Source organism: Callospermophilus lateralis, chromosome 4, assembly GCF_048772815.1.
Source record: "Callospermophilus lateralis isolate mCalLat2 chromosome 4, mCalLat2.hap1, whole genome shotgun sequence".
NCBI lineage: Eukaryota > Metazoa > Chordata > Mammalia > Rodentia > Sciuridae > Callospermophilus > Callospermophilus lateralis.
Window position 1 is genome coordinate 164,244,759 of NC_135308.1, and position 26,142 is coordinate 164,270,900.

A 26,142-nucleotide genomic window follows, 5' to 3' on the forward strand; every position below is an offset into this window, starting at 1 on the left:
ACTGGCTGGGGGGCCCCACTCCGCCTGCCCCTCGCTGTCCTCTGAAGTGCTGACCCGGCACATTGGACTGGGTTTTCTTTACTGAAATGCGCTCTGTGGCCACGTTGTTGGGGTTGCTTGTTGTGGGTTGGTGCCCTGGGGAGGTCAGAGGGCCACTGACTCTGCAGTGTGACTTCGGTGCTTCTTCCTGGCAGAGCACCAGGACACACACTAGCCGGGCCCAGCTGCTGCTCTCTGGGAGGGGGCTCTGGCCGCCAGCTGGTGCCAGCCAGGGCTTGGAGCCCTGTCTGGTCAGTGGCACTTACGAGGCCGATGACTATCAGTTTGCACAGGTGTGTGTGTGGCCAGGATGACAGATGTCACTGGCCCTGCCTGCAGTTGGGACATTAGGCAGAGGACGACGTGGAGCCTGACTTGGGCGTCTCCTGTCCCCTCCTCTCCTGGAGGGTGGAGGCTGGTCCTCCTGGCTCCCTGGAGTGTGTACCTGGCCAGGGCTTTGGGTCTTCCTCTGACCTGGAGCCGACTTTGTTTGCTCCTGGAATTCGGAGAGGATGTCCCGGGGCAGAATTCCTGTGTCTCCTTGGGCGCTTTCCCACTGGTCATGAGATGCCCCCATCTTGGCGGAACTTTAATGTCCCAGATGGTCTCACTGGCACCGCCCTGCTCAGCCCTGTCAACCCGCTCATCTGGTTACGCCGGGTCCCACGCCTGCCTGTTGAGCCCTGCCTTCCTGGGAGGCTGCCGCCAGGCCCCTGGGCTCTGGGCCCCTTGGCTGGGAGGCTGCGGAGAGGCTCTGGCCTGGGCTTGGAGCTCACAGGGTGCTGTGGCGCTCAGCTGGGGAGACCCTGGAGGGGTGCCATGCGCAGGTGCTGAAGGAGCATTCTGCCGCCGTCCTCAGGGGGCTGGGTTTTCCTAAGAGAAACCGGTCTGGAGCCCGAGAGCCAAGGGAGTGAGATGATGTGGTGAGTCGGGGCTTCAAGGGCTCTCCCTGCTGCCTTGCAGGTGACTTCCCGGCATGGTTTTAATTAGGACGGACGCAGCGCGGGCTGGTGGGCGGGAGCCGGGTCTTGTTTCCACCTCCTTCAGGAGCTGTTTTTCTACCCATTACCTTGGCGGTGTTTTGGGTGAGACTTCGATGACAGTTCTAGCAAGACGTGTGGGGGTCTTGCTGCTCTGCAGAGGAGTCGGGGGTCAGGCTGCTGGAGGGAGGGAGGGACGAGTGGTCAGCTTATGCCTGGGCTTATATGCTGGGGCCCCCCGTTACGGGAAGCCGAGGACCCGTCCGGGGCGGTCCTGCCTGGGAGCCTCTGAGTTGCTTTCTCTCCTCCTCTTGGAGACTTTCACCACCTGTCATTGGTTTGATTGCTCCTCGGGGGGAGTCTGGGCAGGAGCCCATTGTAAAGGCAGCAGCAGCACCAACTGAGGGCTGGAGCAGGGGACCTGCTGGGGAGGGGGTCGCCGAGCAGGATGTGCTCCTTGGGGGACGGTTACTGATACGGGAACAGGAGCTGCCACTGGAAACCAAGTGCTTTCTCCCGTGCAGGGGCAGACAGGGGATGGAGAGGCCTTGTGGGGACACTGCCTCTGTCACCTACAGGGCTGAAAGAAGAGGAGCTGTGGGCCAGAGAGTCATGTCCTGGGGTGGGAGGAGGTTAGTGCTGGGGACAGGAGCTACTGCCTCATCCTGCGGTGTCACTGACCAGAGCTTGGCAGCCCTCTGGAGCAGGCTGGGGTGCTGGGTAGGATGGGGGTCCCGGGAAAGTGTCCGCACAGAGGCAGAGCCTGAGCTCCAGGGCCAGCAGACAGGACGTCGCAGACCTTGCCAGAATCCCTCGCACAGCGCAGTGACCTCGGGACCTGGGTCCACAGTGAGCTGCCGGGGCCTGCCCAGGCTGGGTATGCAGCCGCACAGCACTGATCCTGTGGGACCCGGCCCTTGATGTCAACCCTCGGGCAGCGTTTTCTCAGTGGCACTTTGGGATGTTATCATTACTTTGAAGAACTAAATCAGCCAGTGACCTGCATTGACCAGTGAGTGCATTTTTCCCGAGGGAGGCCCTCAGTGCCCTGTGGAAGGTGGAGGTTAAGACATCGCCAAGACCAGCCCCACACGGTCCGGCAGCCCCACCTGCCCATGGACTCTGCTGCGTTCGCTGCGGCTGGACACAGCGCGTGCTTCGATGTTTAGCTGCCTCTGTGGGATGGCCATCGGGGCCTCTCCCCATGGGCCTCTTGCTACTGAGTTGAGCGTCCTGTGCCTGGCGCCCAGTGGCCTTTCTTCCCGCTGAGTGGCTGGGAGGTGGCTGGCTGCAGGTCTGTCCTTACCTTGAAGCCACCAGGAAGGCTTGCTCTTCACAAATGGTGGCCAGAGGGTCCTGTGGAAGGGGAAGCCCTTGGGCCACAGAACTCTCCCGAGTGCCTGTTGGAGAGCGGTTTCCTCTTGATCTCCCAGGGCTGGGGGCGCGTGCCCTTGGTTGAGAGGGGGCAACCAGCAGCTTGACCTGGAGCTGCCACCCTCTTTCGGTGGCAGGATGCTGGGCCATCATCCAGGGTCTCCCCAGAGCCCCAGTGTGGAGGTCACACTGTTTGAGCAGAGGGGAAGTTTTCCGGCTTGGCCCTGGGCTGGGTGTGGAGCGGTGTGGGGTCTCAAGCCAGGGTCTTGTGCCCTCATCTTCCTTCTGGTGGCCTCCTGCCCACCCATTTCCCTTCTGCTTCTCCTGTGTCTGCAGGCTGGGCCCCAGGATGGCCGCAGCTCTTGCCTCTGGGGTCACAAGGTCCCTTTTCCACAAAGGCTGTGGTGTGACCTGCAGAGCTTTGGTCAGTGCTGTCCTCACAGTGGGCCGGTCATTACCGAAAGAGGAAGGCGGTGCTGGGTGTGGAGGCCCAGACAGGGCACCCCCTGGGCGCCCAGTCGCAGACAGCTGTGGAGGGCTGCGGAGCAGGGTGGCCGGTGGGTCCAGGCGAGCACAGGTGTGGACCCCGGGTGCTCTGAGCGGTGGCTGAGAGGGGGGATCAGGAGGGCCCGGGGGAGGCGGGGAGGGTGCTGGCTCCGGGCCAGGGGTGTATCTGGGAGGCTGAGGGTTTCCAAGGGTGCAGCAGGGCTTGGGGGGCCGTGGGGTGTCCTGCCCCGTGTGAAGATGGCACGACCCTGATGCTGACCAGGAGACGGCCACTAGGGCCTTTCTGGGGCTCTGCCTCTGCTCCGAGTGAGAGGACGAGGTGGGTGGAGGGAGGGTGTGCGTCTGTCCCAGGAGGGTGGAGATTCAGGTCCACACTGTGTGGGCACCGTGTCCCTGGGGCGCTGGTCAGGAGTGGGTTCACCGTCTGTCCTGCTGTTCTGTGCCTGTCCCCTGCTTGTGCTGGGTGTGGCGGTGATCTCCCCTCTTAGAGGTGTGAGCCCCCTGGCACCCCACTGTGTCCTGCCAGCCCCAGCTGCCTTGGCACCGATGGCCTCCGACTGGTGTGGTCCTCAGCCAGGTGGGGCCTGGCACTGGCCCCCTTTCCCTGGCCCTCGTCTTCCCCATTGACCACACCCGTTCGGGTTCAGGCCAGTGCCCACCTTGCTGGTGCCTCGACCCTTGGGTCCCTGTCCCTCCCAGGCTCAGCCCTTGGAGTGGGTGTGGTGGACCCTCAAGCCCAGTTGCTGACGCTGCCCTGGCCCACCCTGCTTGACCTCCTTCCATGTGACATCCGCTGAGGGTGAGCCAGGGTGCGCCCTGGGCCTGTGTGGCCCCACCCCTGTGAGCCCTGGGCTGTGACCTGTTGCCGGCTCGGTGCTGCATGGGGAGGGAAGGCCATGGCGCAGTGGACACGCCCCCCAAGTTAGAGAGACGGGTCAGGCCGTGAGGGACTGCGGTCTGGAGGAGGGGAGCCCCTAGCCGCCTCTCACAGGTGCTGTCCCCTTGCCTTCAGGCCCCTGCCTCAGCCTGCCCCAGCCTGACGTGCTGTCTCGGGCGTGCCTGGACGCAGCTGCCCACCAGAGCCCAGCTTCAGCCCAGAGGCCTGGGTTGTGGTCAGAGGTCACTAGTGGACTGGCCAGGAGTGCCCTGAGGATTGAGTGACCCATGGTCAGGCCTCCGAGCCTGTCCCCAGCTCGTTCTTGGAACCGCCGTGTGGACTGGCCTTGGACCCCTGGAAGCCCTTGAGTGCTGCCTGCGGGCATGTGTCCATTTCTGCTCACCATGTTAGAGACTTAAACCAAGGAAACTACAATGTCAATCTATTGAAGAATGAACGTCAACATACGGAGCTCATTTTTAGCATTTAAAGAATTACTATCGAAACAAAGAGTGACTAGGGTCATGCGTTCTGTATCTGTCCCCAGCTCCGGTTCTGCTGGAGTCTGCAGGTGTCTGCTCCCTGATCAAGGGACGCCGTGGCAGCCTGGAGAACAGCATTCTAGGTTATTACTAGGTTAGACCTGACCTTGTGGGTCTCCTGGAAGTGCCCCCTGGGCCACACTTTGAGAACTGCTGGCTTAGGCATTAGCTGAGGTTCTCTGCGAGAGAGGAAGTGTTGTTTTTTATTTACATCCTTATTTTTTTTTCAAACATTTAATTTAGAAGTTCAATTTATTTATTGAATTATTTGGTTCTGGGAATTGAACCTAGAACCCAGGGTGCTTTACCACCGAGGTGCAACCCCAGCCCTTTTTTAAATATTGAGACAGGACCTCACTATGTTGCTGAGGCTGGCCTTGAACTTGTGATCCTCCCACCTCAGCCTCCCCAAGTTGCTGGGATTGCAGGTGTGGCCACCGTGCCTGGCAGGAGATTGTCTTCCATGTGAGCTGTCTCTCTCCGCGTTCCCTGTCTGTCTCTCCGGAAAGCCCTGGGCCGTCCCAGGGTTACAGCACATCCCATGCCCCTCCTGCTCTGCCTCTCTGGAGCGCCCACTGTCGTCCATGCACGTCCTGGGTTCATCTGAATTCATCTTGTGAAGGTGAGGGGTGCGGCGCCGGCTGTCCTTTTCCAGAGGGCTTTGAGTGCCCCCACGTCATTTGCCAAGCAATGTACTTCCTCCCTCCTGGTTTAAGATGTCCTGATCACAGCTGGGCCTGGGCCTGGCCTGTGTGCGCTGCCCGCCCCAGGGCTCTCTGCCCGCCCAGGGCTCTCTGCCCCCCCAGGGATCTCTGCCCCAAGCCCTTGTGCATCTGGACTTTCAGATTGCCCTATTTTTTTTTCCATTTGTCTTTCTCTAGAACCTTCCTGTGGTTCATTCAGGGTCCCGTGGTGGGTTTACAGGTGGCCTTTGTATCAGGGGGTTCTAGAGGAACAGACCCGCAGCATCTGTAGACAGACAGACAGCTGGTCCATCCACAGTGACCGTCGCAGGCCAGGAACCAGAGCTGAGGAACCAGTGGCTGCGCGGTCCCGGCAGCTGCAGCCTCAGGACAAGAGGGATCAGTGATGCCAGCCAGTCCAGCCCAGGAGGCCTGGACACTCCCCGAGAGTCGCTGGTCAGAGTCGGCTGTGGAAGAGAGAAGGGCTGGAGTCTGAGTCCTCAGGAAAGGACAGCCATCAGGAGCCCGCCCAGAGGAGCCGAGCGGGTCTGGGCCTCCTTGTTCTTTAACTGGTAAGGAACAGGCGCAGCGGGGCCAGACGGGCAATGAAGGGCCACCATCCAGGCCCCCAGCCTATTGGACAGTGCCGCCCACACCTGGGGAAGGTCTCTCCTTCGGTTCGCTGTCCCACCTGCCAGTCATGCCTGAAGCGCCCCAGGGAGACCGAAGCCTCTTAGGCCTCTCTTAATCCAGTCAAGTTGACAATTCAGATTAGCCACCAGCCTCAGAGGGCACCCAGGGCCCGCGACTGAGTCGTGGTAGAGAGCATCAAGTTTGCCTCTTACCCATTTCTAAATGTGCCACTCGGAGGCGTCAGGCACATTGCCCTCAGCTGTCACCACCGTCCCTTCCAAAACTTCATCTTCCCCACCTGAAATTGTCCCTGTGAGACGCCAGCTCCCGCCCTTCTCTGGCCCTTGGTGGCTGGCTGACTCTGCTGGCTCCCTGTGCTCCTGGTCTGTGCGTCCTAGAGGGCTCGAGTCCCCTCTTTCTGGCCCAGTGACCCTTCATTGCCCGTCTGCCCCCCACTGTGTCTATTCCTCACCTGCAGGAGGACGCCTGGGCCATCTGCCCCTTTTGGCTGCTGTGAGGGCAGCTGGGGACCTGGGGGTGCACATGTCTGTTGGGGCACCTGTGTCGGTTCTGTAGGGGTCGATCCAGAGGCGAGAGGAATTGTGTTTGAGGTTTTGAGGCTCCCATGCCGTCCCTTGTGGCTGTGGCCTATCCCCACCTTGTCCCCAGCCAGGGGGGCTGGAACCAGGCCAGAGCCTGCCGAGGAGTGCTGTGCCATGCGCCACAGCTCTGCTGGGCCTCGCTCGGTCCCTGGATGGCCCTTGCAGGTGACAGGGGCAGTAAAGCCCTGGACTCCATTCTGCACCTGGCAGTGGCTTCATCTGCCACCCCTGAGCCTCCGTGTCCCCATGTGCTTAGAAAGGGGGACCACAGTGACACTATTGTGGTGACCGTGTTTTCCGCGTAGCCATGTCTGGAGATGTGAGGAGGGGCCAGGGCCGGGCTTCTCCTCTGGGGAGGCCGCTCCTACCAAAGTCCCGGGGGAGGGTGGGGAGGGTCAGCCAGCGCGGCCTGCCTCCTCCCACCCCAGTCCTGTGCCTCCAGATGAATCCCAGATGCCCACCGGCGACACCTTCAGCCTGGCACCACCCTCTCCTGTCCAGGCTGCGGGTTGGTGGGGCCCATGCTGACCTGGGCAGGACAGGGCGCCCCAGTGAGGCTTCTCCTGCTCCCCACTTGCTTTCTGGCTTGTTCGGGCAGAAGGGCTGCCTTCCTCTGAGTCCCGGCTCCTCATGCTGTCAGCCTGGGGGTGGCCGTCTCCACGGGTGGCCCCCAGGTGCTGTGGCGCTCAGAGCAACGCTTGCTGCAGAGAAGGAAGCTCTGGTTTTTCAGCTCGCCCGTCTGCACCCTGGTACCAGAGCCCAGGCGTGCCTGGCGTGCAGTAGGTGCTCATTAAACCCCTGTTAGGCGGCCCAGTCATTTTTCTTGGCGTCTGGCATGCCAGAGTGTGACTCCACGCTCCACGAATCTTTCCCCTCTTCCCGCCTGGATGGGGTGCAGCCTGGGCAGTCCACAGCCCCAGCAGGTGGCAGAAACAGGTGTCCAAGCACTCGCAGGCCCTGCCCCACCCGTCAGGCAGTTGGGAGACTGAGCTCTCCGGCCCCACGGGACCTGGTTCGCTGCCTGAGTGCCGAGTGGACCTGGAGGGATTTTGTCTTGCTTTTCATTGTACGTGGGACCTCGCGGTTTGCACAGGTATAAATGCAGGCTGTGGAGTGGCCAGCCAGGCCCTGGGCTGTGTGTGGTCTTCTGCCAGGTGGGAGCCTTGTCTTGCCATGTGCTCTGCTAAACCCTGAGAGCATTTTGTGGTGGCCTATGTTGGCGTGTGAGTATCCGGGGCTTGGCCTGTGAGAGTCCAGGCAGCTGTGGGAGCCTCTGGGCCGCCCCTGGGCCAAGTCAGGAAACTAGAAGTTGCCGGAAGCAGATTAAGCCTGAGGGTCACTTAGGTGCTGGGTCTGCCCAGGACCGGGAACTTCTTTGAAATCTGCCGGATGCCAGATGAGCGGGAGCCGGCGGGGGGCGGGGTATCCAGCTGCCACCCGAAGGCCTCCTGAATCCCTTCACACCCCAGGCTCGCCCCCTGGATGCATGGATCCAGTGCCCCTGGGCCTGGCGGACCATCAGGGGTGTCCTGTCCTGGGGCCCAGCACACAGTGGCGCCAGGTGGATTCCAGAGACGTTCCTGGTCCCCGTGCGACCCAGCTCCTGAGGAGGTCCTGGTGCCTGGCCGGTCCGGGTTGGCTGCTCTGGGCTCCTGGCGGGGGTGGGGGTTGGAGAGTGAGAGGCACCTCCCTGACCCTGGAGGGGCGCCTGGCTGCTCCTAGGTGTGCCCGGGGCTGGTGGCTGTCCAGAGCTGGCTGTCCTACACGGCCTCTGGGGTCCCACCTCCCTTGCTAGCTGTCTGCCTCGGGTGGCATATGGGCGGGAGGAGAAGGCCCAGCACATGGCCTGGGGGGACCCTCACTGAGATTATTCTGTCTTGGGGTCCTGACCCCGCCTGGACCCCGCCTGGCCCGCCCATCCCTTGAGAGCACCCCCAGGTGGCAGGACCCATGCCGAGTGGGACCCAGGGCTGCTTTTCTGTGGGTGTGTCTCTGGCACGTGGCTGTGCCCCGGGCCCTGGGGTTCACACCTGCCTCAGCAGCCGGGGCTGGAGCCCCCTGGAGCTGCTTCCCCGCCCTTCAGCCTGCGCCGCCCGTGCTCCGCTCGCCGAGGCCTGGGGAAGGGCCTGCTCCGCGTGGCTGCACACTGACACCTGCTTCCTGCTTCCAGGAACACGGGCAAGGGAGCCACAGCGAGAAGGACGCATGGGGAGTCCGGAAGCTGTCTCCTCCAGCTCTCATTGGCTGCCTCTGCTGAGGTCTGGTCTCCTGGAGCGTGGAGAGTCGGAGAAGAGCACCCGTGCTAGGGAGGGATTCTGTGGGTTTCCTGAGGCTTAGCTGATTTGCTTATGCAGCAGAGGCTTTTGCCTGCTCTTCACTCCTGAGACTTAGGTTTTCTTGCTGGTTTTGTCTTGTTAAAGTTGTGCCATCTGGCCACACAGTCCTACAGGCAGAGGGGCCTGGGACTGTCAGAAAGTGTGATGGTTGCGTTAATAGAGGCATATGCTGAGGAGGGCATGGCTGGCCTGGGAAGTCCTGGAGCCTTCAGAGCCAGGCTCTTTCTTCTTCCTGCCTTGCCATGCTCCTCTCACCCCGCCTCCCAGCCTCCACTTCCCCATCTGTCAGTTGGCTTAACGTCAGCCCTTCCCCCTCAGCACTGTGACCAGGACAGAGGGAGCCCAGATGTAGGGAGATGGGCAGTTGCAGGAGCTTGTCTCCCTTGCCTTTTGGTCCTGTGCTTTGCCTGTGGGTGGGGTGCTGGTGGCCTTGTCACTGTGACCTTGGATTTCTTGCTTTGCTCTGACTGAGATTCAGGTGGTATCTGAGTTGCGGGGAGAAGGCTCCCTCCCTGGTGTCAGGTGGTCTAGCCCTGAGCAGGCTCCGGGGTGCACAGAGGGCTGGAGAAGTGCAGGCACAGTGGTGGGTCCCCAGGACACCCCTGCTGTGGGGGCCGGACTGAGGCCGGGTGCCCAGCGCGTTGCAGGCACCAGAGGCTCAGCTGCGCCAGACGCCCTCCCCGCGCACAGCCAGGGCACGCGGCTCAGGGAAGCAAACCTCCCGCTCAGCTCACAGGGACCACCGAGGACAGGGTCAGAGGGCGTGGCCTGGTGTGCGCAGAGCCTTGTGGCTGGTGGGCGGCCAGGGGGTGCTGGGCACTTACTGAGGTGGCTCCTGCTTCCCGGGGCCCCTCGGAGCCGTGGGTGTTTTGGGTGTTGGGGGCCTGCTTCCTGCCCCTGCAGCCCTTCCCCCAGGCCCTTCCTGGGGGGGGTCTCTGCTTAGGGGCCTGCAGTGAGGGGCCGTTGACGTCAGAGCCGCCTCCCCTGCCTCTCTCGCCGTCACAGGGTGGTGCCAGCCCAGGGCCCAGTGTGGTTCTGGGACGGTGCCGGTACAGGTTGGTCACTGTTCTGGGGGCGGCTCTGTCACCAGGTGCACCGCCTCAGCAACCCAGTTACATCCTGTGTCTGGGGACCCTGGGGACCCTGGGCGTGGAGAAAGCTCCCGTCCTGTCACGCAGCCAAGGTCGCCTGGCCAGGGCTGCCCTGCTGCCCCTGACCACAGGTGAAGCGACCCACCTGGAGCCCCCGGGTGGATCCTCAGTGCCGTGGAATGGGTGTCGCTCCACCTCGTGTGACGTGGGGCACGATGAGGGTAAGGCGCCCCTCCACCCTGCACAGGAGAGGCCACAGTGGGGTGGCCGTGGTCCCCCAGCTGGGTGGTGGGACTGAGGTGGCAGGCGGTGGGGAACACAGGTGAAAACAGTGACCTGGACGGGCAATGGCCCAGGCAGCGCCCCAAGGCCAGGAGGCCTGGCACCGCCCGTGGGGACCTGGCCTGGTCACAGGAGCAGTGAGAGCAGGGGTGGCCCCTGCGCTCCTTGGACGTGCCCCCCACCTCCCGGGCTGCTTTCCCCTGCAGGCCACCACCTCGCTCCTGGCTCTGGCTCTGGCGCTCCCCGAGCTGCCGCGGGAAGTCAGGTAGGTGGCGCATCACAGTCCCACTCCATGGGTGGCCGCCACGGCGGGGCCTGGCTGAGGGCTGAGCTCAGGAGCTCCTGAGCTGGCCGTCACCAAACATCCGAGTCGGTAAAGTAAACATTAGGTAAGATCAAAAGCAAGCGAGGTGTGAGACACCCGAGACGCGTCTGTGTCACGCCAGTCTGTCTGCGGGCACGTCTCTGGGTTGCCCAGGTCTCCGCGGGCGCTTGGCGCACAGTGAAGGCTGCCGGCCAGGGCAGATGGGCGGATCAGGACTTCTCGTCCCTCTTGCAGGGTGTCCAGACTTGGAAGGTGATGGGCCATGTTGATGTGCAGTGGGAAGCTGGTGGAGGCCAGGAGGGTGCAGAGTGGACAGCATAGGACATCCAGGTCTCCCTGCAGCCCAGACTGCAGGACCAAGTGGCGAATGTGGCAGGGGAGGTGGCCACCAGTGACCAGGGCCGATGGGGATGGGCTTAGAGCCATACCACAGGTCCCAGCACCGCAGGGGTCAGACGGCCTGGGAGACAGGACTGGCTGGACGGAGCTGTGTGCATGGTGCCAGGTCCTGGGCCTGTCCTGCAGGGCGCCGCGGCTGGGGCACCCAGGTGTGGGCTGGAACCCCGGGTGTCGAGCAGGACCGACCCTCGTCCTGCTGCTCCCTGGTCCTCTGGTCACCTTGCACGGCCACAGACCCTGCTGGTTGCTTGGTCCTCACCCCCTCTCTGGTGGCCCCAGTTGACTGGCCTTCTGGGGGTCTGTGATCCCAGGCCTTGACGTTTAGGGCCACTTTCCCCAGAGGACTGAGACCTGGAAGAGCCTAGGCAGGTGGGTCTTGCTAGTATCTTGAGCCCTTGAGGGCACGGGTGGGAGCACGAGTTGGTGCCCGTGGGTGTGGTTCCCTGGGATCAGCGGGCGAGCCACCCGTAGCAGGGTGTGGGCTTGTGTGGCTGCAGGGCCACCTTGGGGCGCGGTGCAGTGGAGGGGCGGGGCTCGGGCAGGTTCCGGGACGAGCGACGGCTTGATGTTTTCAGTCCTGGGCTCGGGAAGGGAAGCGAAGCCCTGTGGTTCCAAGCCCAGGACCCAGACACTGCCTCCTTTGTGTGTCGGCCGCTCAGCATGCTGCTGTGCTCCTGTGAATGGGGGGAGCCTGGCGGGCTGCCGCCTGAGCTGGGGCGTCCTGGCAGCCGAGTCCCCCTCCCTGGGCAGGCTGCGGAGGCCCAGGAGCAGGCGCCCGTCCCTGGGCCTGTGGTCTCAGCGGGTGCCAGGCCTGTGGTCACTGGGAGCATGTCCTCGTCGCCGCAGCTAGGGGTCCAGGCACGTCTGCTTCCAGGTGAAGGCCCCGGGAGGCGGCTGGGGCCGGCGTCTCGCTCTGAGTGGGTTCAGCTGCTCAGAGGAAAGCTGCTGTCCCCTGGGGCAGCAGGCCCCGGTGCATCTCCTGGAGCCCGGTCAGGTCCCGAGCAGCCCAGGGAGGCCTCTGAGGAGGGAGGCGGGGCCACCTGAGAACCCAGTGGCACGCGGGGAGCCAGCAGGGGAAGGAGCTGGTTCCACTTGGTGGCAGTTTGGCTCAGTGGCCGAGTGGAGCGTGGTGGGCAGGAGGAGGGGAGGCTGGGTGGGCCGCGAGGGCACAGGTGGGGCAGCGGGGCAGGGAAGGGGCCGTGCAGGACACGGGGGTGTGGCTGAAGCCGGGCAGGACTTGGCCTGTGGGGAGGCCCCTGCTGTGGGGTCACAGGTGGAGTCCGAGATCCCGCCGCAGGAGCATCAGCACCCGGGAACCCGCCTGGGTTTCTCCTGAGCATTGGGTGCTCTGGCTTGAGCAGCCTCCTCCCAAACTCACGCCACCTGCAGCCTGTGGGTGCCCCGCACTTGGAAATGGGTCATTACCGGTGTGCTGGGGACGAGCGAGGTTGTCCTGGTGTCAGGAGGGACACTGAGGAGCCTGGCACAGGGTGCTGATGTGGCCGGGGGGCGTGGGGCCATGTGTAGGCCAGGTGTCGGGGGAAGCAGAGCCTGGACTGTCCTGCTGGCCTGGTTGGTGGCCTGGACTGTGGCCTCCTAGACGGAGCGTGAAGAGTCCATCCTTCTGAGGAGTGGGAGGGTCTGGGCTGGGAGGAGCCTGGCTCTGGGGGGCTGCATCCCGTGGGGTGGCCGGTGTGAGGCCGAGTGGGTCACAGGAGCAAGTGGGTCACAGGCGTGTGTTGGATTCAGATGCCTTTGTCCCCTTGACCTTGCTTGTGACCCCTTGCTGCCTCTGACCTCTCTCCCACTGCAGCCATCTCCTTGGTTTGCCCAAACTCGGGGGGCAGGCCGCCCAGCCCAGAATCCCAGGCGGGCCCTCGGGGAGCAGGAGGATGAGGCAGGAGGCTGCTGGGCCTCTCGCTCTGCCCAGGGGTGCGCAGCCCCGGCACCCGGCGACCTCCGCCCCCTTGGCTGCTGCCCCCGCCCCAGCGTTCTCGGCCTTTCCAGAACGGCGCTGCCGCACTTGACCGCTGTCTGTGGTCCCCGGCCTGGGCAGGACGCAGCGTTCAGGTCTCGGTTCTCAAGACCAAGTGTCAATCAACCCCCAAAGTGGCTGAGTTGGTGGACTTTACGTTCTGTGGTTTACCGTCATGGACAGTTTAGAAGAGCGCAGGGGGCTGCGGCGCAGTGGGGGGGCGCAGCCTGGGGCTGAGGCCGGTTGCACGTGGGGAATAGCCACCTGTTGCCCCCCGGAGTTTGCGGTTGCCGTGGCTTCCTGGTTCTTTTGGGCCAGAGGTGTGGGGGGTGGGCACCCCAGGGCACACGAATCCCTTTGTGCACATACGTGTGGATTTACACGTGTCCTTCGTGCAGCACAGAGCACACGGTGTGGCGGGGCACCAGGTCCATGTGCTGTCACACTGGGCTTCTGCCAGCTGCCTGGGCCGGACAGGGAGGGAGCTAAGGTGGCCAGAACCCCGCATCTGAGGTGAAGGTGGCGCCCGACCCAGCAGGTGCCCAAACTGGGAGGGCTTCTCCAAAGAGCCCGCCGCGTCTCCATGCAGGCGAGGCCCAGAGGGGGAGGGCTTCAGGCCAAGGAGAGACATGGGCCGGCGCCTGCAGCCGGAGGTCCACCCGCTTCCTGGTGGTTGGTCAGGGCCTTGGAGAAGGTGGCCCTTCTGCTCGCAGTGCATCCCTTGCCTTGCCCTTGAGTCGGGGGCTGCTGTGTGGGCCAGTCTGGCTCATCTGGACACTGGCTGTCCTCCTGCCCTGCTCAGGCCAGGGGTCCTTGCTGTGGTGGAGGTGGCCAGAGGTTCTCAGCTGCCAGCTGGGCTGGCCTCGGTGGGTGACAGTTGGCCCTTCCTGGTGGGAGCAAGGTAGGGTCTGCCGGCTGGACTGTCCACTCTGAGGACAGGGGCTTCTTGAGAGCAGGTGTGACTGCACCCCTCTCTTCCAGGGAGCCCGCCCGTCATGTGCAGGTGAGACCGAGGCGCTCGGTGCTGAACATGCTCAGGAGGCTGGACAGAATCAGGTTCAGAGGTCACAGGAGAGAGGACTTCCCCGACCTGGCAGAGTCCCCGAATGCCTCGGACACCGAGTGTGGAGACGAGCTCCCCCTGAAGACACCGCGGACCTCGCCCCGCGACAGCGAGGAGCTCAGGGACCCTGTGAGTACACCGCCCGTGCGTCCTTGCGGTTCCTCCGTGCGGGCTGGTTGTCCCTGTCCTCCGGTGGCCCAGCAAGGGTGGATGTAGGCAGATCCCGTCCTGCCCTGGTGGCTCGCGCGAGACGGAAGCCCGGCCTGATTCTCATCCCGGCTTGCTGCCCCACCGCCCCCACGGGGCGCACTGGCGGGGCCTTGTCCCGGGTTTCTGTTCGTCACCAAGGTTTGTCGCAGGGTTTGTCCCAGACTGCGTCCCTTTGCCTCCCCCGTTGGCTCCCCTGGGTGGTCGCACACACCTCGTGCTGAGGGGGTGCTCAGGTTCCACCTGACCCCTGGGAGCAGCCACAGGGCCAGGCAGGGGCCTTCTGGAAGCTGCTGGCGCCTGGCTGGACTGCCTGGCCATGCCAGGGCGTGTCACCCACCCCCACTGCTGGCTGGGCCCTCCTCCCCGTGTGTGCTGCCAGTCACCAGAAGCCCGTCATCAGGCAGCAGGTAGCCTGAGCGCTTCAGCTGGGCCTGGGGCCTGGGCAGGAACAGTGCTGAGTTGTCTGCCCGCCGGAGCTCATGTTTCCTGGGGGCGGGGTGAGCGCTCAGGCCCCTTGTCTTCCTGGGTCACTGTGGTGCTCGGGTTGACCGCAGTCCTCCGTCAGCCCAGCCGTCTCCTGCCGGCTGTGGATGCCCCCATGTGCATGTCAGGTCTGGTGCTTTTTTCTCCCAGCCCTGAGCCCGGGTTCCTTTCCAGATGTGCTGTGATCACCGCGCTCCCGGCTCCCTGTATTATTCATGCTTCATAATAGGGTGGTGCCGGCGCCTTGCTCTGCAGAGGGTTAATAATTTATTGGCACCATCTCCTGGGAGCCTGGCTGCCCGCTCATGCTGCCCATCCTGGGAGGGTGACTCTGTCCCCAGCCTTCAGAGGCCGTGGTTGGTCCTCTGGGTTTTGGGTGGGGACGGACTGGGCCCTGGCTTGGCGTGTCCCGGGCACAGGGGATGTGGAACAGTAGGGCACGTCCTGACACAGAGCAGTCTTGTCTGGCTGGCGTGTGGGGCCGTGGCCCTAAGTCTGGAGTGGTAGCTTTTGAGCATCTCAGGAACAAGAATCTGTCGCCCCAGTATGTGCTTCTGAGCTTGGTGGGGCAGGAGTCGGGGACCCCCCACGGAGGCTTGAGCTAGGCCAGTTCATCCATCTGTCTGTCCAGCCAGGGCCGCGACAGCTGCCTTGCCCTGAGTGTGGCCTAGGCAGCGGCCAGGACTTCCGGCCCTGCCATCGGGGTGTGAGGCAGTGTGTCAGAAGAGACAGTGGCCTGGGGTCTCCAGGGCCAGCCACCCTCAGTCAGGGCTGCATTCAGCCACCAGCCAGCTCGAGGCTGTGGGCTGGCACCACCTGTGCCCCTGGCACCATGCAGACCATGGGCACAGTCGTGGGAGACCATGGTGCCCTGACCAGTGCAGCTACCCGTGATGTCTGCCCAGCTCATCCAGCCAAGGGCCCTCTCCCAGAGGGGGTCTGTGCATGTGGCCAGTGTGCTGCCAGAGGTTCTGAGGTTGTGGCCAGCATGGGGGCACGTGCAGGGCGGGGGGCCTCTAGCAGGTGGTGCTTTGGTGTTGGTGATGGTGGGCTCTGGCCTGATTGGCGCTGGCGTGGGAACTGTGCCCCTGGACCTTGCTCCAGCCACTGCCATGGTCTCTGTGGCCAAGTGGGGAACATCTGGTTGGGGGCCTGGACTGTCCGGCTCCGGGACTCCCAGTGAGCAGGCCAGAGGGCTCATGAATAGGAGCCCTGAGGCCTTGGCTCCAGGTCCTGCCTTCAGGGGGGTTACCTGCCAAGTCCATGACAGGGAGAGGGCCTGTCCCTGGGGTGCACGGTGGCCCCGTGGGGTGTGGTGGTGGGTGGGTTGGAGGGTCACCAGATGGTGGCTGGTCCAGGGGTGTCTGGTACAGATCTGGTTGGAGAGTAGGATGCAGGACCATGGGGTTCTTGGACCAGGGAGTCCCAGCAGGGGAAGGTCAGTGTTGGGACTGGCCACTCTAGGTTGGTTATTTGAAGAATGTGGGTTCCTGGGGCAGCAAAGAGAGCAAGAGGGACCTGCCGGGGCATGGGGCTGGTTGGAGGGTGGACTGGTCATAGGAAAGGCAGGCTGTGGTCTAGGGCAGCTCTGATGTGCCAGCCAGTCTGTGAGGCAGGAAGTGTCCTGGGTGACATGTTGGGGGGGGCTTGGCACCCTGGGCATGGCTGGGGGGGGTGCATGATGGAGAGGCTTGGGCAAGGTCAGACTGTGGGCCTGGTGTCCCCTCCTTGGAATAGGAGGTGCCGGGAGGGACATCCCCACCCTAGATTCAACCCTGAAGGAGCAGCAGGCCCAGGGGCCTCCAGGGGGACCAGGGCAGGTGGTTTGGCCTCAGTGCCTCAGGGCTTTTGTGGTATTGGGGGTTGAACCCAGGGGATCTCTGCCACTGAGCTGTATCCCCAATCTTTTTTTTTTAAATTTGAGATAGGTCTCACCAGTTGCCCAGCTGGTCTCAGGTTTGTAAGCCTCCAGCCACAGCCTCTGGACTGCGGTGTGCACCGGGCTCGGCAGCACCTTGGTCTTAGCCGGGCAGCACCGCATTCCGCCTGGGTCTGCCTTGGAGAACACAGGGAGGAGAAGCCCGAGCCGGGCGGCCGGCACCCGCCTGCTGTCAGCCCGCGCTAGTTGTGACTGTTCATGACCATGAGATGTTAATTCAGAACCGGCCGGTCCTGGGCTCCCGCTAGGAAGCCTTGTTCCTGAGGTCGTACTCCTAGGGCCTGGCACGGGGCGAGCAGTGGTTGTTCAGCCAGGCCTGGGGCCACCTCGCGTTGCCCATCCCAGGAGGCGATGGACGCGCTGGTGCTTTCTGGGTGCCTCAGCCTGAGCCGGAGCCCGGCTGCCCTCAGTGGGAGCGCCGGGCGTGGGTGTCCGCGTGTCCTCCCAAGGGCTGCCGTGGGCGGCCTCCTGTGGGCTGTGCGGATGGTCCTCATGCCCACCAGGGCCCACCTGCCCTCCCCAGCACTGGTGTCCGCAGGCTTCTCTCTGCTAACCGACGGGCAGAAGTGGCGCTCCGAGCGGGTTCCCCTCGCGTGGCTTCTGTTAGGAGGCTGTGGGCCATGTCTGCATGCACTTTGGCTCCGTTCATCTTATTCTATACTGATAAAACCAAATGGCAAATGTGGTGACACACGTAACGTAAAAGTTGTCACTTTACTGATGGGTACGCAGTCCGTCTCCAAACCTCTCCTCACGCCAAGTGGAGAACTCCGCCCATGCACTCCCTCCTGCCCCTGCCCCTCTGGCTCCCCAGGCCCTTTCTCTCCGTGGCAGGGACATCCATGAAGACGCCACAGCATTGTCCTGTGCTGGACTTTTCCCCTGTGGAGTGCCCAGGGTCCCTGTCGTAGCAGGTTGGTTCTCCTTGCTTCCGTCTGGGGCATCGTGTTCTGTGTGTTCCTACTGGGAGGGAGGTGGGGTGGGCAGGGGTCCTGCGTGAAGGCCCAAGAGGTGGGTGTGCCAGGAAGGTGCAGCAGGCAGGGTGTGGCCCAAGGGAGGCCAGGTGGGGTGGAGATGGGGGGCGGGTCATGCGCGTGGCAGTGCCAGGCCTGCGAGGAGGCCGTGAGGGGAAAGTGGGCACTAAAGTCCTTAGAGCTGGGCGGGGGGGGGATCTGGGGTGACCACGCCCACGAGGCAGAGGGGCAGATGCCTTGGACGGTGGGAGATTGAAGAGGGTCCCCACAAGGTCCCAGGCTCCCTCCACACACAGCTGGAGAGCTCTGAGCAGGACCTCACAGCAGCTTCCCCTTCAAAGAATGGCTCCAGGAAACCAGAAGAAGGGAGACGTGGCCACCCCCGGCCACAGTGGCTGTGCCAGGAGCCCCAGTCCCCTGCCACGTCCAGGCTCCTGGCTGCCCCAGGCTTGCTCCTCTGACGTCTGAGAGGGGGGCAGCTGGTGGCCTTTCAGAGGGGTTCAGGCCCCAGCATTTCAGAGTAGCACCCTGGGGTCTTGTCACCCTATTGGGGACCCTGACCTGCTGGTCATCTCCCACAGAACCTTTCTCAGTGCCCCTCATGCCCAGCCAAGCTGCTGCCCCTTCTGGACCAAGGCTGCCAAAGTCCACAGGGCTGGGCAGCACCCAAGGCGCAGGCCTTCCTGGGCCCAGGTGCCAGGGATACCCACAGGGGGACGTGGACTGGCATGCTCGTGTGCTGCCGGTCGGCCACGGGGCACACCGCTGGCTTTGGCAGAGGCTGCTGGGAAAGGTAGATTGGGTGCCCGCCTGCTCCCCGGGTGGAGCTGCCCCACACCAGCCTACCCTCTGCTCTGTGCCTGGCACGTGGCCACCCACGCCCTTCAAGGCACGTTGGTTGGCAGGGCGAGTGGGCAGGGTTGCCGTTCCACACTCTGGGCAGCTCCTTTCTGGGGCTGTCACCCCCATTTGAAAGATAAGGAAGCTGGTGGTTGTCACAGCAGAGCCTGGCTGTCCTGGGCTCAGTGGGGCCTGGGGGCTGGGGGCTCTGGTGCTCCCCTCCTGGGCCCTGTAGACCCTCTGATCACGCCTCCTCTTCCTCTGAGGCCTGTCACCTGTCTCCTAGTCACAGGTGGGCACTGATTCGGGGACTGGGATGTTTTCTGGGGGAACAGTCACTTCAAGCGTGATTTGTTCTCCTTCCTTCCTGGGGAGCCTCCAGGCGTAAGGCAGGGGCTAGACTCGGGGACACGGAGGTACATCCTGGCTTTGGCCCTGGTCACCACTGACTGTCCTCACCTCCTTCCTCTCCCCTGGATGGCCACCGGGCTTGAGCAGGGTTGGCCCGTGGCTGTCCTCCCGCTGCCTCTCCAGCTTGGTGTCCTTGCTGCGGACAGGGGTCCCCATGGGATGCAGGCCCAGGCCACGGCTTCTTGGGACTCCAGCCTTGCCTTGTCACAAAAGGAAGGACCCTTCTTTCTCTGCGTTGCTGGAGCAAACGCCAGGGGGAGCCATCCCCTTGGGTGGGTGGGCTGTTTCCTGTCCTCAGGCGGCGCTGCAGGGGTCCTTGGTTCTCCATCTGTGCTCTGTGCTGGGTCATTCACAACCAACCCCTGGCATCTGCAAGTCTTCCGGGAAGGGCCCTCTGTGCCTCTGCCCGTTCCTGGGACAGCCGCAGCACGGCTTTCCTAGGTCACCTGCTGCGGGGCCTCTAGACAATGGGGAGCATCGAACAGACCTTCCAGGCCCCGTGTGGCCCGTCCTCCTTCTCGGTGCCCGTCCTCCTTCTGGGTGCCCGCCCTCCTTCTGGGTGCCCGTTCTCCTTCTGGGTGCCCGCCCTCCTTCTGGGTGCCCTCCCTCCTTCTGGGTGCCACCCTCCTTCTGGGTGCCCTCCCTCCTTCTGGGTGCCACCCTCCTTCTGGGTGCCCGCACTCCTTCTGGGTGCCCGCCCTCCTTCTGGGTGCCCGCACTCCTTCTGGGTGCCTGCACTCCTGTGGCGTGCAGGTTTCTTCAACAGAAAGAGCAAGTGAAACATTGAAAACGTGGGCAGCCAGGGGAGGGGCGGTCAGAGCAGAAGGCCGCGGGGCGGGAGCTGGGCAGGGTGGGGCTGGCCGCAGAGCCTGGCTTGCTGGATCACATTTCAGTTCAACATTTATCACCACCTTGTCCTTGAGACAGGCCTTGCCTTGCCATACTGGGGGCAGGGTGGCGAAGTGTGACTCCAAGAGAATGGGGGGACCTTCCAGGAGGTGCATAGATGTTCAGGGAAAGGGAGATGGGGACCAGCCAGAGTCAGGTCAGGTGGCCTGGAGTTGCCCAGAGTGCCTTGGGATGAGCATGTGGCCCAGCGTTTGTTTGGGGATTAAAAAGGGCATTCTTTGTCTGTTTGGGTTTTTGGTAATAAAAAATGTCTCAGACGCCCAGTGCACTTGAACCAAAGAGAGTGTGTGAACCCCACGTGCCCTTCATGCACAGTGGTCCTGGTCTCCTGGTCACTGCCTGCCCTCACCCTCTGGATGATTCTGATTGAATGCCAGGCATTTGGTCCTCTGCCCGTCTCTGCGGCGTGGTGAGCTGGCCTAGACACTGAGGGCCGAGCACAGCCACGGCAGCGTCCCCGCCTGGGACAGTGGGCACTGCACTCGGCTGCTGCCCACCTGGGTCTCCATGCCTTGTCCAGGCTTTGCAATTTGTCTGGGGCTAGCTGTGTGGAGTGCCTGGGGATGGGCGTCCCAGGGTTCTGAGTGGACACCTGGCTGACCTCGCCCCTGCCTTGTGAGTCCCGCGGCTCCGCCCGGGGCAGACCGAGGTGAGCCACACAGTCATGGGGCACAGGGCTTTCCCTGTCCTCAGGGTCCTCTGAGAGCGTCTGTCCTGTGGACAGTGTTTCGGGGTGCGCCCCCTCTTCCTGCCTGTGGCCTCCCAGCAGGTGAAGCAGGTGACAGATGTGTGCAGGGTGGACCTGCTCTCCTGGCCGCGCTCTTCCAGCACATGCTGTGTTAACCATTGTCCAGCCCTGGAGGAGGTCTGGGGACCAGGAGGGGAAGGCAGCCCTGCTGTCCTTGGCCAGGCACTCGGGTCAGCAGCAGGATGCGTCTGTGGGGTGACCATGTGAGTGCCCGTGTGGACAGACCTGGCTAGTGGGTGGCCTCTTGTTTTCCCTGGGAAAGGTGCAGGGTGCAGAGCAGCTGCTTGCTCTGGGCTCATGGCCGTGGGCCGCGGTGGCCGTAGCTGCAGCCTGCCCCCGGCTGCCGGGACAGGACAGTGGTCACATCAGTCCTCACGGAGCTGGCAGGGTGAGGCCCTGGTGTGGTCTTCGCTCTCCCTTGTCCCCCACAGGCCTTATCCTGCCTGAGAGCCCTTCTCTCCAGCTTGCTCTGCATGGTGTGGACATGGCCTTGGCCCAGCGCCCACTGTGAGGGCAACGCTGGACACTGGGCACTTGGCTTAGATTTTGATGTCTTGTCTTAAGGTTGAGCTCCTGTGAGCTCCGGGGGGTCCACGTGGTGGGATGCTGAGGCGTGCTGGTGAGGACCTTATGGTGCAGTGCCCGTCTCCTGGCCTCATGGACAGGGTGCTGTGGGGCCCTGGGGGCCACCGTGCCACCTTGTGCCCAGGAGGCTGCGCTCCCGTCCCTCGCAGAGCTGCCGCTGCTCTCCCGAGGCCTTGGGCCCATGGAGTGGACTGGCGGGGTGAGGGCTTCTGTCCAGGGTCCTCTGAGCTCTCCTGTCTCTCTTCCAGGCTGGTCCGGGGACCCTCATCATGGCCTCAGGGGTCCAGGACTTCAACCGGACAGAGTTTGACCGGCTGAACGAGATCAAGGGCCACCTGGAGATCGCCTTACTGGAAAAGCACTTCCTCCGTGAGTACAGGCGCTCTTGGAGGGCACAGGCCACTCCAGGGGTGGGCTGAGCTGGGACATGGTCTTGCTGCTGCGGGCCAGGCGCTCTACCGTGGACGTGGGACTGGGCCAGGCACTGCCCACGTGGCTTTTGGGGCCTGGAAGTCCCCACACGGCCCTTTGCCTCTGAGCCTGCGTCTTTGCCGGCTGCTTCTCTGAGCCTGGTCCTTGTGTGAGGGGTAAGAGAGGATCCTGTGGGGAAGGACTAGAATGTTCCATGAGGACCTGGACCCTTCCAGTCAGTCTGGCACAGGGCATTTTTAACCATTCAGAGCTTATTCGGTATTTTGTAGAAATCAAGGTTTGTGTTCTGTGGCTCAGTGAGAGGCACAGGGTTCAGTCCTCAGCACCACTTAAAAAATAAATGAATAAAATAAAGGTATCATCTTCATCTGTAACTAAAAAAATACTTCTTTAAAAAAAGGTTTGTGTTCTGTTAGTCACGGGTCAGGGAGGGGGTGCAGTGGGTTCCCGGTCCTTGGCCTCCTGCACAGCCCCGACTTGCTGGGGCCTGGCCTCTGAGACTAGAGAGTGTTCTGGAGGGGCCTGGGGGTCCTGGCAGGGAAGAGTCCCTGGCGGCCCACTTTGGATCCTCTCTCCTCCCCTCCGTGTCCTCTGGGTGTTACGGGGAGGGCAGGAGGCAGGGAGAGCTCGAGTTGCCCTCTTGCTGGGTGGAGTCCTCACCCAGACAGACCAGCCCTGAGCCCACGCAGGAGCCCAAGCCCGTGGCCCTGCTGTGGGGCGTGTTCACAGCTGGTACGACGGCTGATGCGCTGCTCTTGGGAGGAACCAGAGCTGGGCACTGTGACCTGCGCAGAGCAAGGCCCAGGGGAGGCCCACTACGGCCAGCTGCCCTGGGCAAAGGGCAGGGCTGAGGGCTGACAGGCAGGCCCCTCCCTTCTGAGGGTCCTCAAGGCTCTGGCCGGCAGCTGGTGCCTGACTGGTCTCTGTCCCTCTGTCCTGTGCTGACTGGCTGCAGGCTGCTCGGGAGGCCTCTCTGCCTCTGATTTCTCTCCTCTTCCTGGCCCAGGGCCTGTGCTGGGAGCCCTCAGTGGATTCAGTAGGATGCAGACATACAAAGCCTGATGTCCCAGGGGACCAGATTCTTTCACTTGTGATATTGTCCTCGGCTCCCCTCGGGTGGGCCCTGTGGTGCTGGGCGTCACACTCCCGCTGTGAGGCTAGAGGGGATGACCAAGGTGCCCTGTCCTGTGGCTTCCACCTGCCTCTCCTGCAGGCTGGGGCCTGGCTCAGGGGAATCTGCACACTCACCTGGTGGTCAGGGGCCAGCGTCGCACATGGCTCTGTGGGTTCACCTGGCTGGAGAGCAGTCGGGAGCTGTGTGTGTGTGTGTGTGTGTGTGTGTGTGCATGGCAGCGGTAGTGTAGGTGTGCAGGTGGTTGACCATGGCAGTAGTATCTGTGCGTGAATATCCAGCAGTGGTCAACGTGTGTGGTGGCTGGGCCTATGTGTGCTTGTGTGTGCGTGTGCACAGTGATAGCGTGTGTCTGCCCTGGCCCCCAGGGACAGAGTGTGAGTGGTTCTGGTGGCTCTGTGGCTGCGCTATGGAGCGACTTGGTTTTCCTTTGAGCCCACCTGGGTGGAGAGAGCTGTGGGTAGTAAGCCCTCCTGGTTGCAGTCCTGGGGACCTGCCACCTGTGGCCTTGGCCAGCTCTGCTGGGTGTGCACGGCGTGTGGAGCTCATCCTGTGCTGGCTGGAGACCTCAGCTGGTGTCAGGTCAGCAGCTGCAGGAGGCTGCCTCTTCCCGGCTGAGCCTTATGACATTTGTGGGCCAGAGCTGTCCAGTGTTGGCGGTTTCACGGGGCTGGGTGGACCTGCAGAGTGCATGGCCCCCAGCGAAGGCGATGGGCTGTGGAGCATCCACAGGGTCCTGGTGGGGCAGAGAGGTGTCCAGGAGAAGTGGTCCCGGGAGGGTTCACAGGACACTGTGCACTCACATTCACTTTGAGGCAGGTCATGATGAAGTTGGAGAATGGAACAGCCAGACCCATGGGCGTGCTTCTTTGGGGCTGTCCAGATCTGTGACACAGATGGGGACTGTGAGGAAAAGTACAAAAAAGGCTGCCTACTACCAGACGTCGTTGCTGCCTCTGGCGCTCAGGTTCTGTCCTCAGTGCTGCCTAGGAAGCCGATTGTTGGACTCCTAGGTGGCTCTCACAGTGGCAGTCGGAGTTCCACCTGAGCTGTGGGCTGGCTCGATTACGAGAGGTTTTGATTGTGCACCAGAACTGAACAGATCACTTCCGGTGCTCTCTTGTCCGCGTCCACCGTCACCTCCCAGGGAGCTGATTCCCGCCCTCCTGGCGTCCTCCACCACCTGTCATCAGTAGGTGGCCCAGAGTGCTCCAGACAGATGCCCTGAGTCCAGGCTGTGACAGAACAAGCTGCTCCTTGAGTTCTTCAGATGTCCGGGGTTTTGGTAATTTTCTGGCCCCTGCGCCGGCTGCACGGGCCCCTTCCCCCTCCGCCCTTCCTGCTCCACTCATGAGCCGACCAATTCTGAGCTTTAAAACCTTCATTAGTAAAATGAATCTCCCCCTTCATTTTCCAGATTTGAAAGAATGAGCTGCATCTTCCCCTGAGACCAGCGGGTGGAGGGCTCATCCTCAGGTTGTTGGGCCCAGTTGTTGGGCTCTGTTGGGCCCAGGCAGTTCTGCCTGGCTGTGGGAGCCTGGTCAGTGCTGGTGGGTCTTCCTGGTGTGGCAGGAGAAGTGCCCGCCTGGTCCTGGAACTGACCCATTTGCCTCATCAGATTCTTACCGGGTCTCTCTGGTGCTAGAAATCCTGGTTCTCAGAAGGCGACACCGCATGCTGGCTGGTTTTATCGCATGATAACATCCACACCCTTCAGAATCCAAGCCAGCGCTGCCCACCAGCGTAGGACTGCTGACCAGCTGGTATCCAATCCTAGTCCTTGTGCTCTCAGGGGCTGCTCCCCTGGAGGGGTGTAAACCACTCCGTTTGAAGTCACTCACCCTGGCCGAGGGACCAAGTCAGCGCAGCCTGGCTCCCTTAGATTGTTACACTTTAGGGTTTTAGAGGTTGCCTTCGTTTTCTTTTAATTTTGACATGATTTCAGGTTTACAGGAAAGTTACAGAAAAAAAACAAATGATTCCCGTGTGCTTTTCATCCAGTTGTTCATTAAAGGTTAACATTTTACACATTTATCTATCTCATTTACCTGCCCACCCACCCCACACCCATCTATCCATGGTCTGTGTGTGTGCCTGCGTCCATCCATCCACCATCCACTCGAGAACCGTCATCCCTCCGTCTTCCATCTATTCCTTCACTACACATCCATCCACCCACCCACCCATCCACCCACCCATCTATCCCCCATCCATCCACCCACCCACCCATCCACCCACCCACCCATCTATCCCCCATCCACCCATCCATCCACCCATCCCCATCCACCTATCCATCCCCATCCATCCCCCATCCCCCCATCCCCCACCCACCCACCAGCCCATCCCCCATCCATCCATCCACCCATGCATCCCTCCCTCCCTCCCGGCATCCAGCTGTCCATCCGTCCCTCCACCCACTTGCCATACATCCTTTCCCCACCCACCATCTAGCAGTTCTCCTGTGTATTTTCTTTCTGTGACCTGCTTGATGGTCAGTTGCAGACGTGATGGTCAGTCTCCACCTAACCGCAGTCATCAAGGTCGTCAGTGGGCAGTGAGGATCAGGCTGCTGGAGGGAGACTCACTGCCCTCCAGGGAGGAGCTCCGCAAGGGCTCTGTGCACTTGTGCTGCCTCTTTGACTCCTCTCCTGGACAGTGGTCAGCCTGTGTCTGTTCCCTGACTTGGTGTTTTCAAGGAGTGCTGGTCACTTACTTTTAGGATGTCCTCAGTTTGTGTTTCTGTGCTGTTGCCTTGTGGGGAGACAGACGCAGGCTGGGCCATCTCCTCCAGAGTGTCCAGAGCCGTGTGTGGCCCCTGAGGCCGTCTCCTTCCATCTCATGTGTGTCAAGAGCTTTTTCAAAAATGAAGCTCTTCCAGCTGCTTAAACAGTCTGCTGTGGTGTCACCTGTGGTCCCAGCTACTTGGGAGGCTGAGGCAGGAGGACCACTGGAGCCCAGGAGTTCAAGGCCAGCTGGGCAGCATAGTGAGACCCCATCTCAAAAAGGACTGAATTAGTTTCAAATTGTTTACATGGATCCCAAGTTGGGGTGTGTTCAGAGAGCTAGAGTTCCTCTGCCTGCTCCTCACCTACACCGCCCCTCCCCTGTGGATAGCCAGTGGTCTCTCTATGTATGCCACTGACCCAGGAGCACTCTACCCGAGCTGCACTCCCAGCCCTTGTTACTTTTAATTTTAGGGCAGAGTTTTGCTAAGTCACTGAGGGCCTGTTAAAGTGCAGAGGCTGGCCTTGAACTCAGGACCCCTGTCTTGCCCCTCAAGCCCCCAGGCCCCACACCTTCCGCTGAATCTCTTTCCTTTCTCCTTTTCTTTTAGCATCATATAGAAAGCAGAGCTGGGTCATCCCACGAGGCCGCACATGTGTGGACTTTCCCTTTCCTCCACTGGCCTCTCCCCCCCCCCCACTTCCCCCTCTCCCGGCCTCCTCTCCCCCTCCTTGTGTCCGCTTTGATGGGTCCTTCCACATGGTCCTGAAGGTGGGGCTCCCTGTGGGGTCGCATGTGTCATGCACCGTGGTCCTGGAGGTCCACTCCCCTCCCCCCCCCTCCCACTCTGCCGCTGCCCCTCTGCCCCCTGGTCCCCCTCCCTCCCCTATTTGCTCCAGTCCCCGTATGAGGGGACACCCGACACTTGACTTCCTGGGTCTGGCTCACCGCACCTGCCATCTCCAGCGCAGGCCATGATCTCCCTCTTCTCTGTACACACTTTCTCCATCCCTTCGCCTGTTGACAGGTGGCCCCACGACATGGCTG

General features: G+C 62.4%; 1 protein-coding gene across 1 annotated transcript in view; it reads left to right on the forward strand.

The window, feature by feature from the left end:
- The window catches only part of Gramd4 (GRAM domain containing 4), a 77,681-nt gene that overhangs the window by 16,675 nt on the left and 34,864 nt on the right, over positions 1-26,142 (forward strand). The window contains exons 2-3 of the mRNA XM_076855493.2: positions 13,627-13,837; positions 21,056-21,176. Of these exons, the coding sequence (XP_076711608.1) occupies positions 13,627-13,837; positions 21,056-21,176 (332 nt within the window). The remainder of the gene's footprint in view (positions 1-13,626; positions 13,838-21,055; positions 21,177-26,142) is intronic.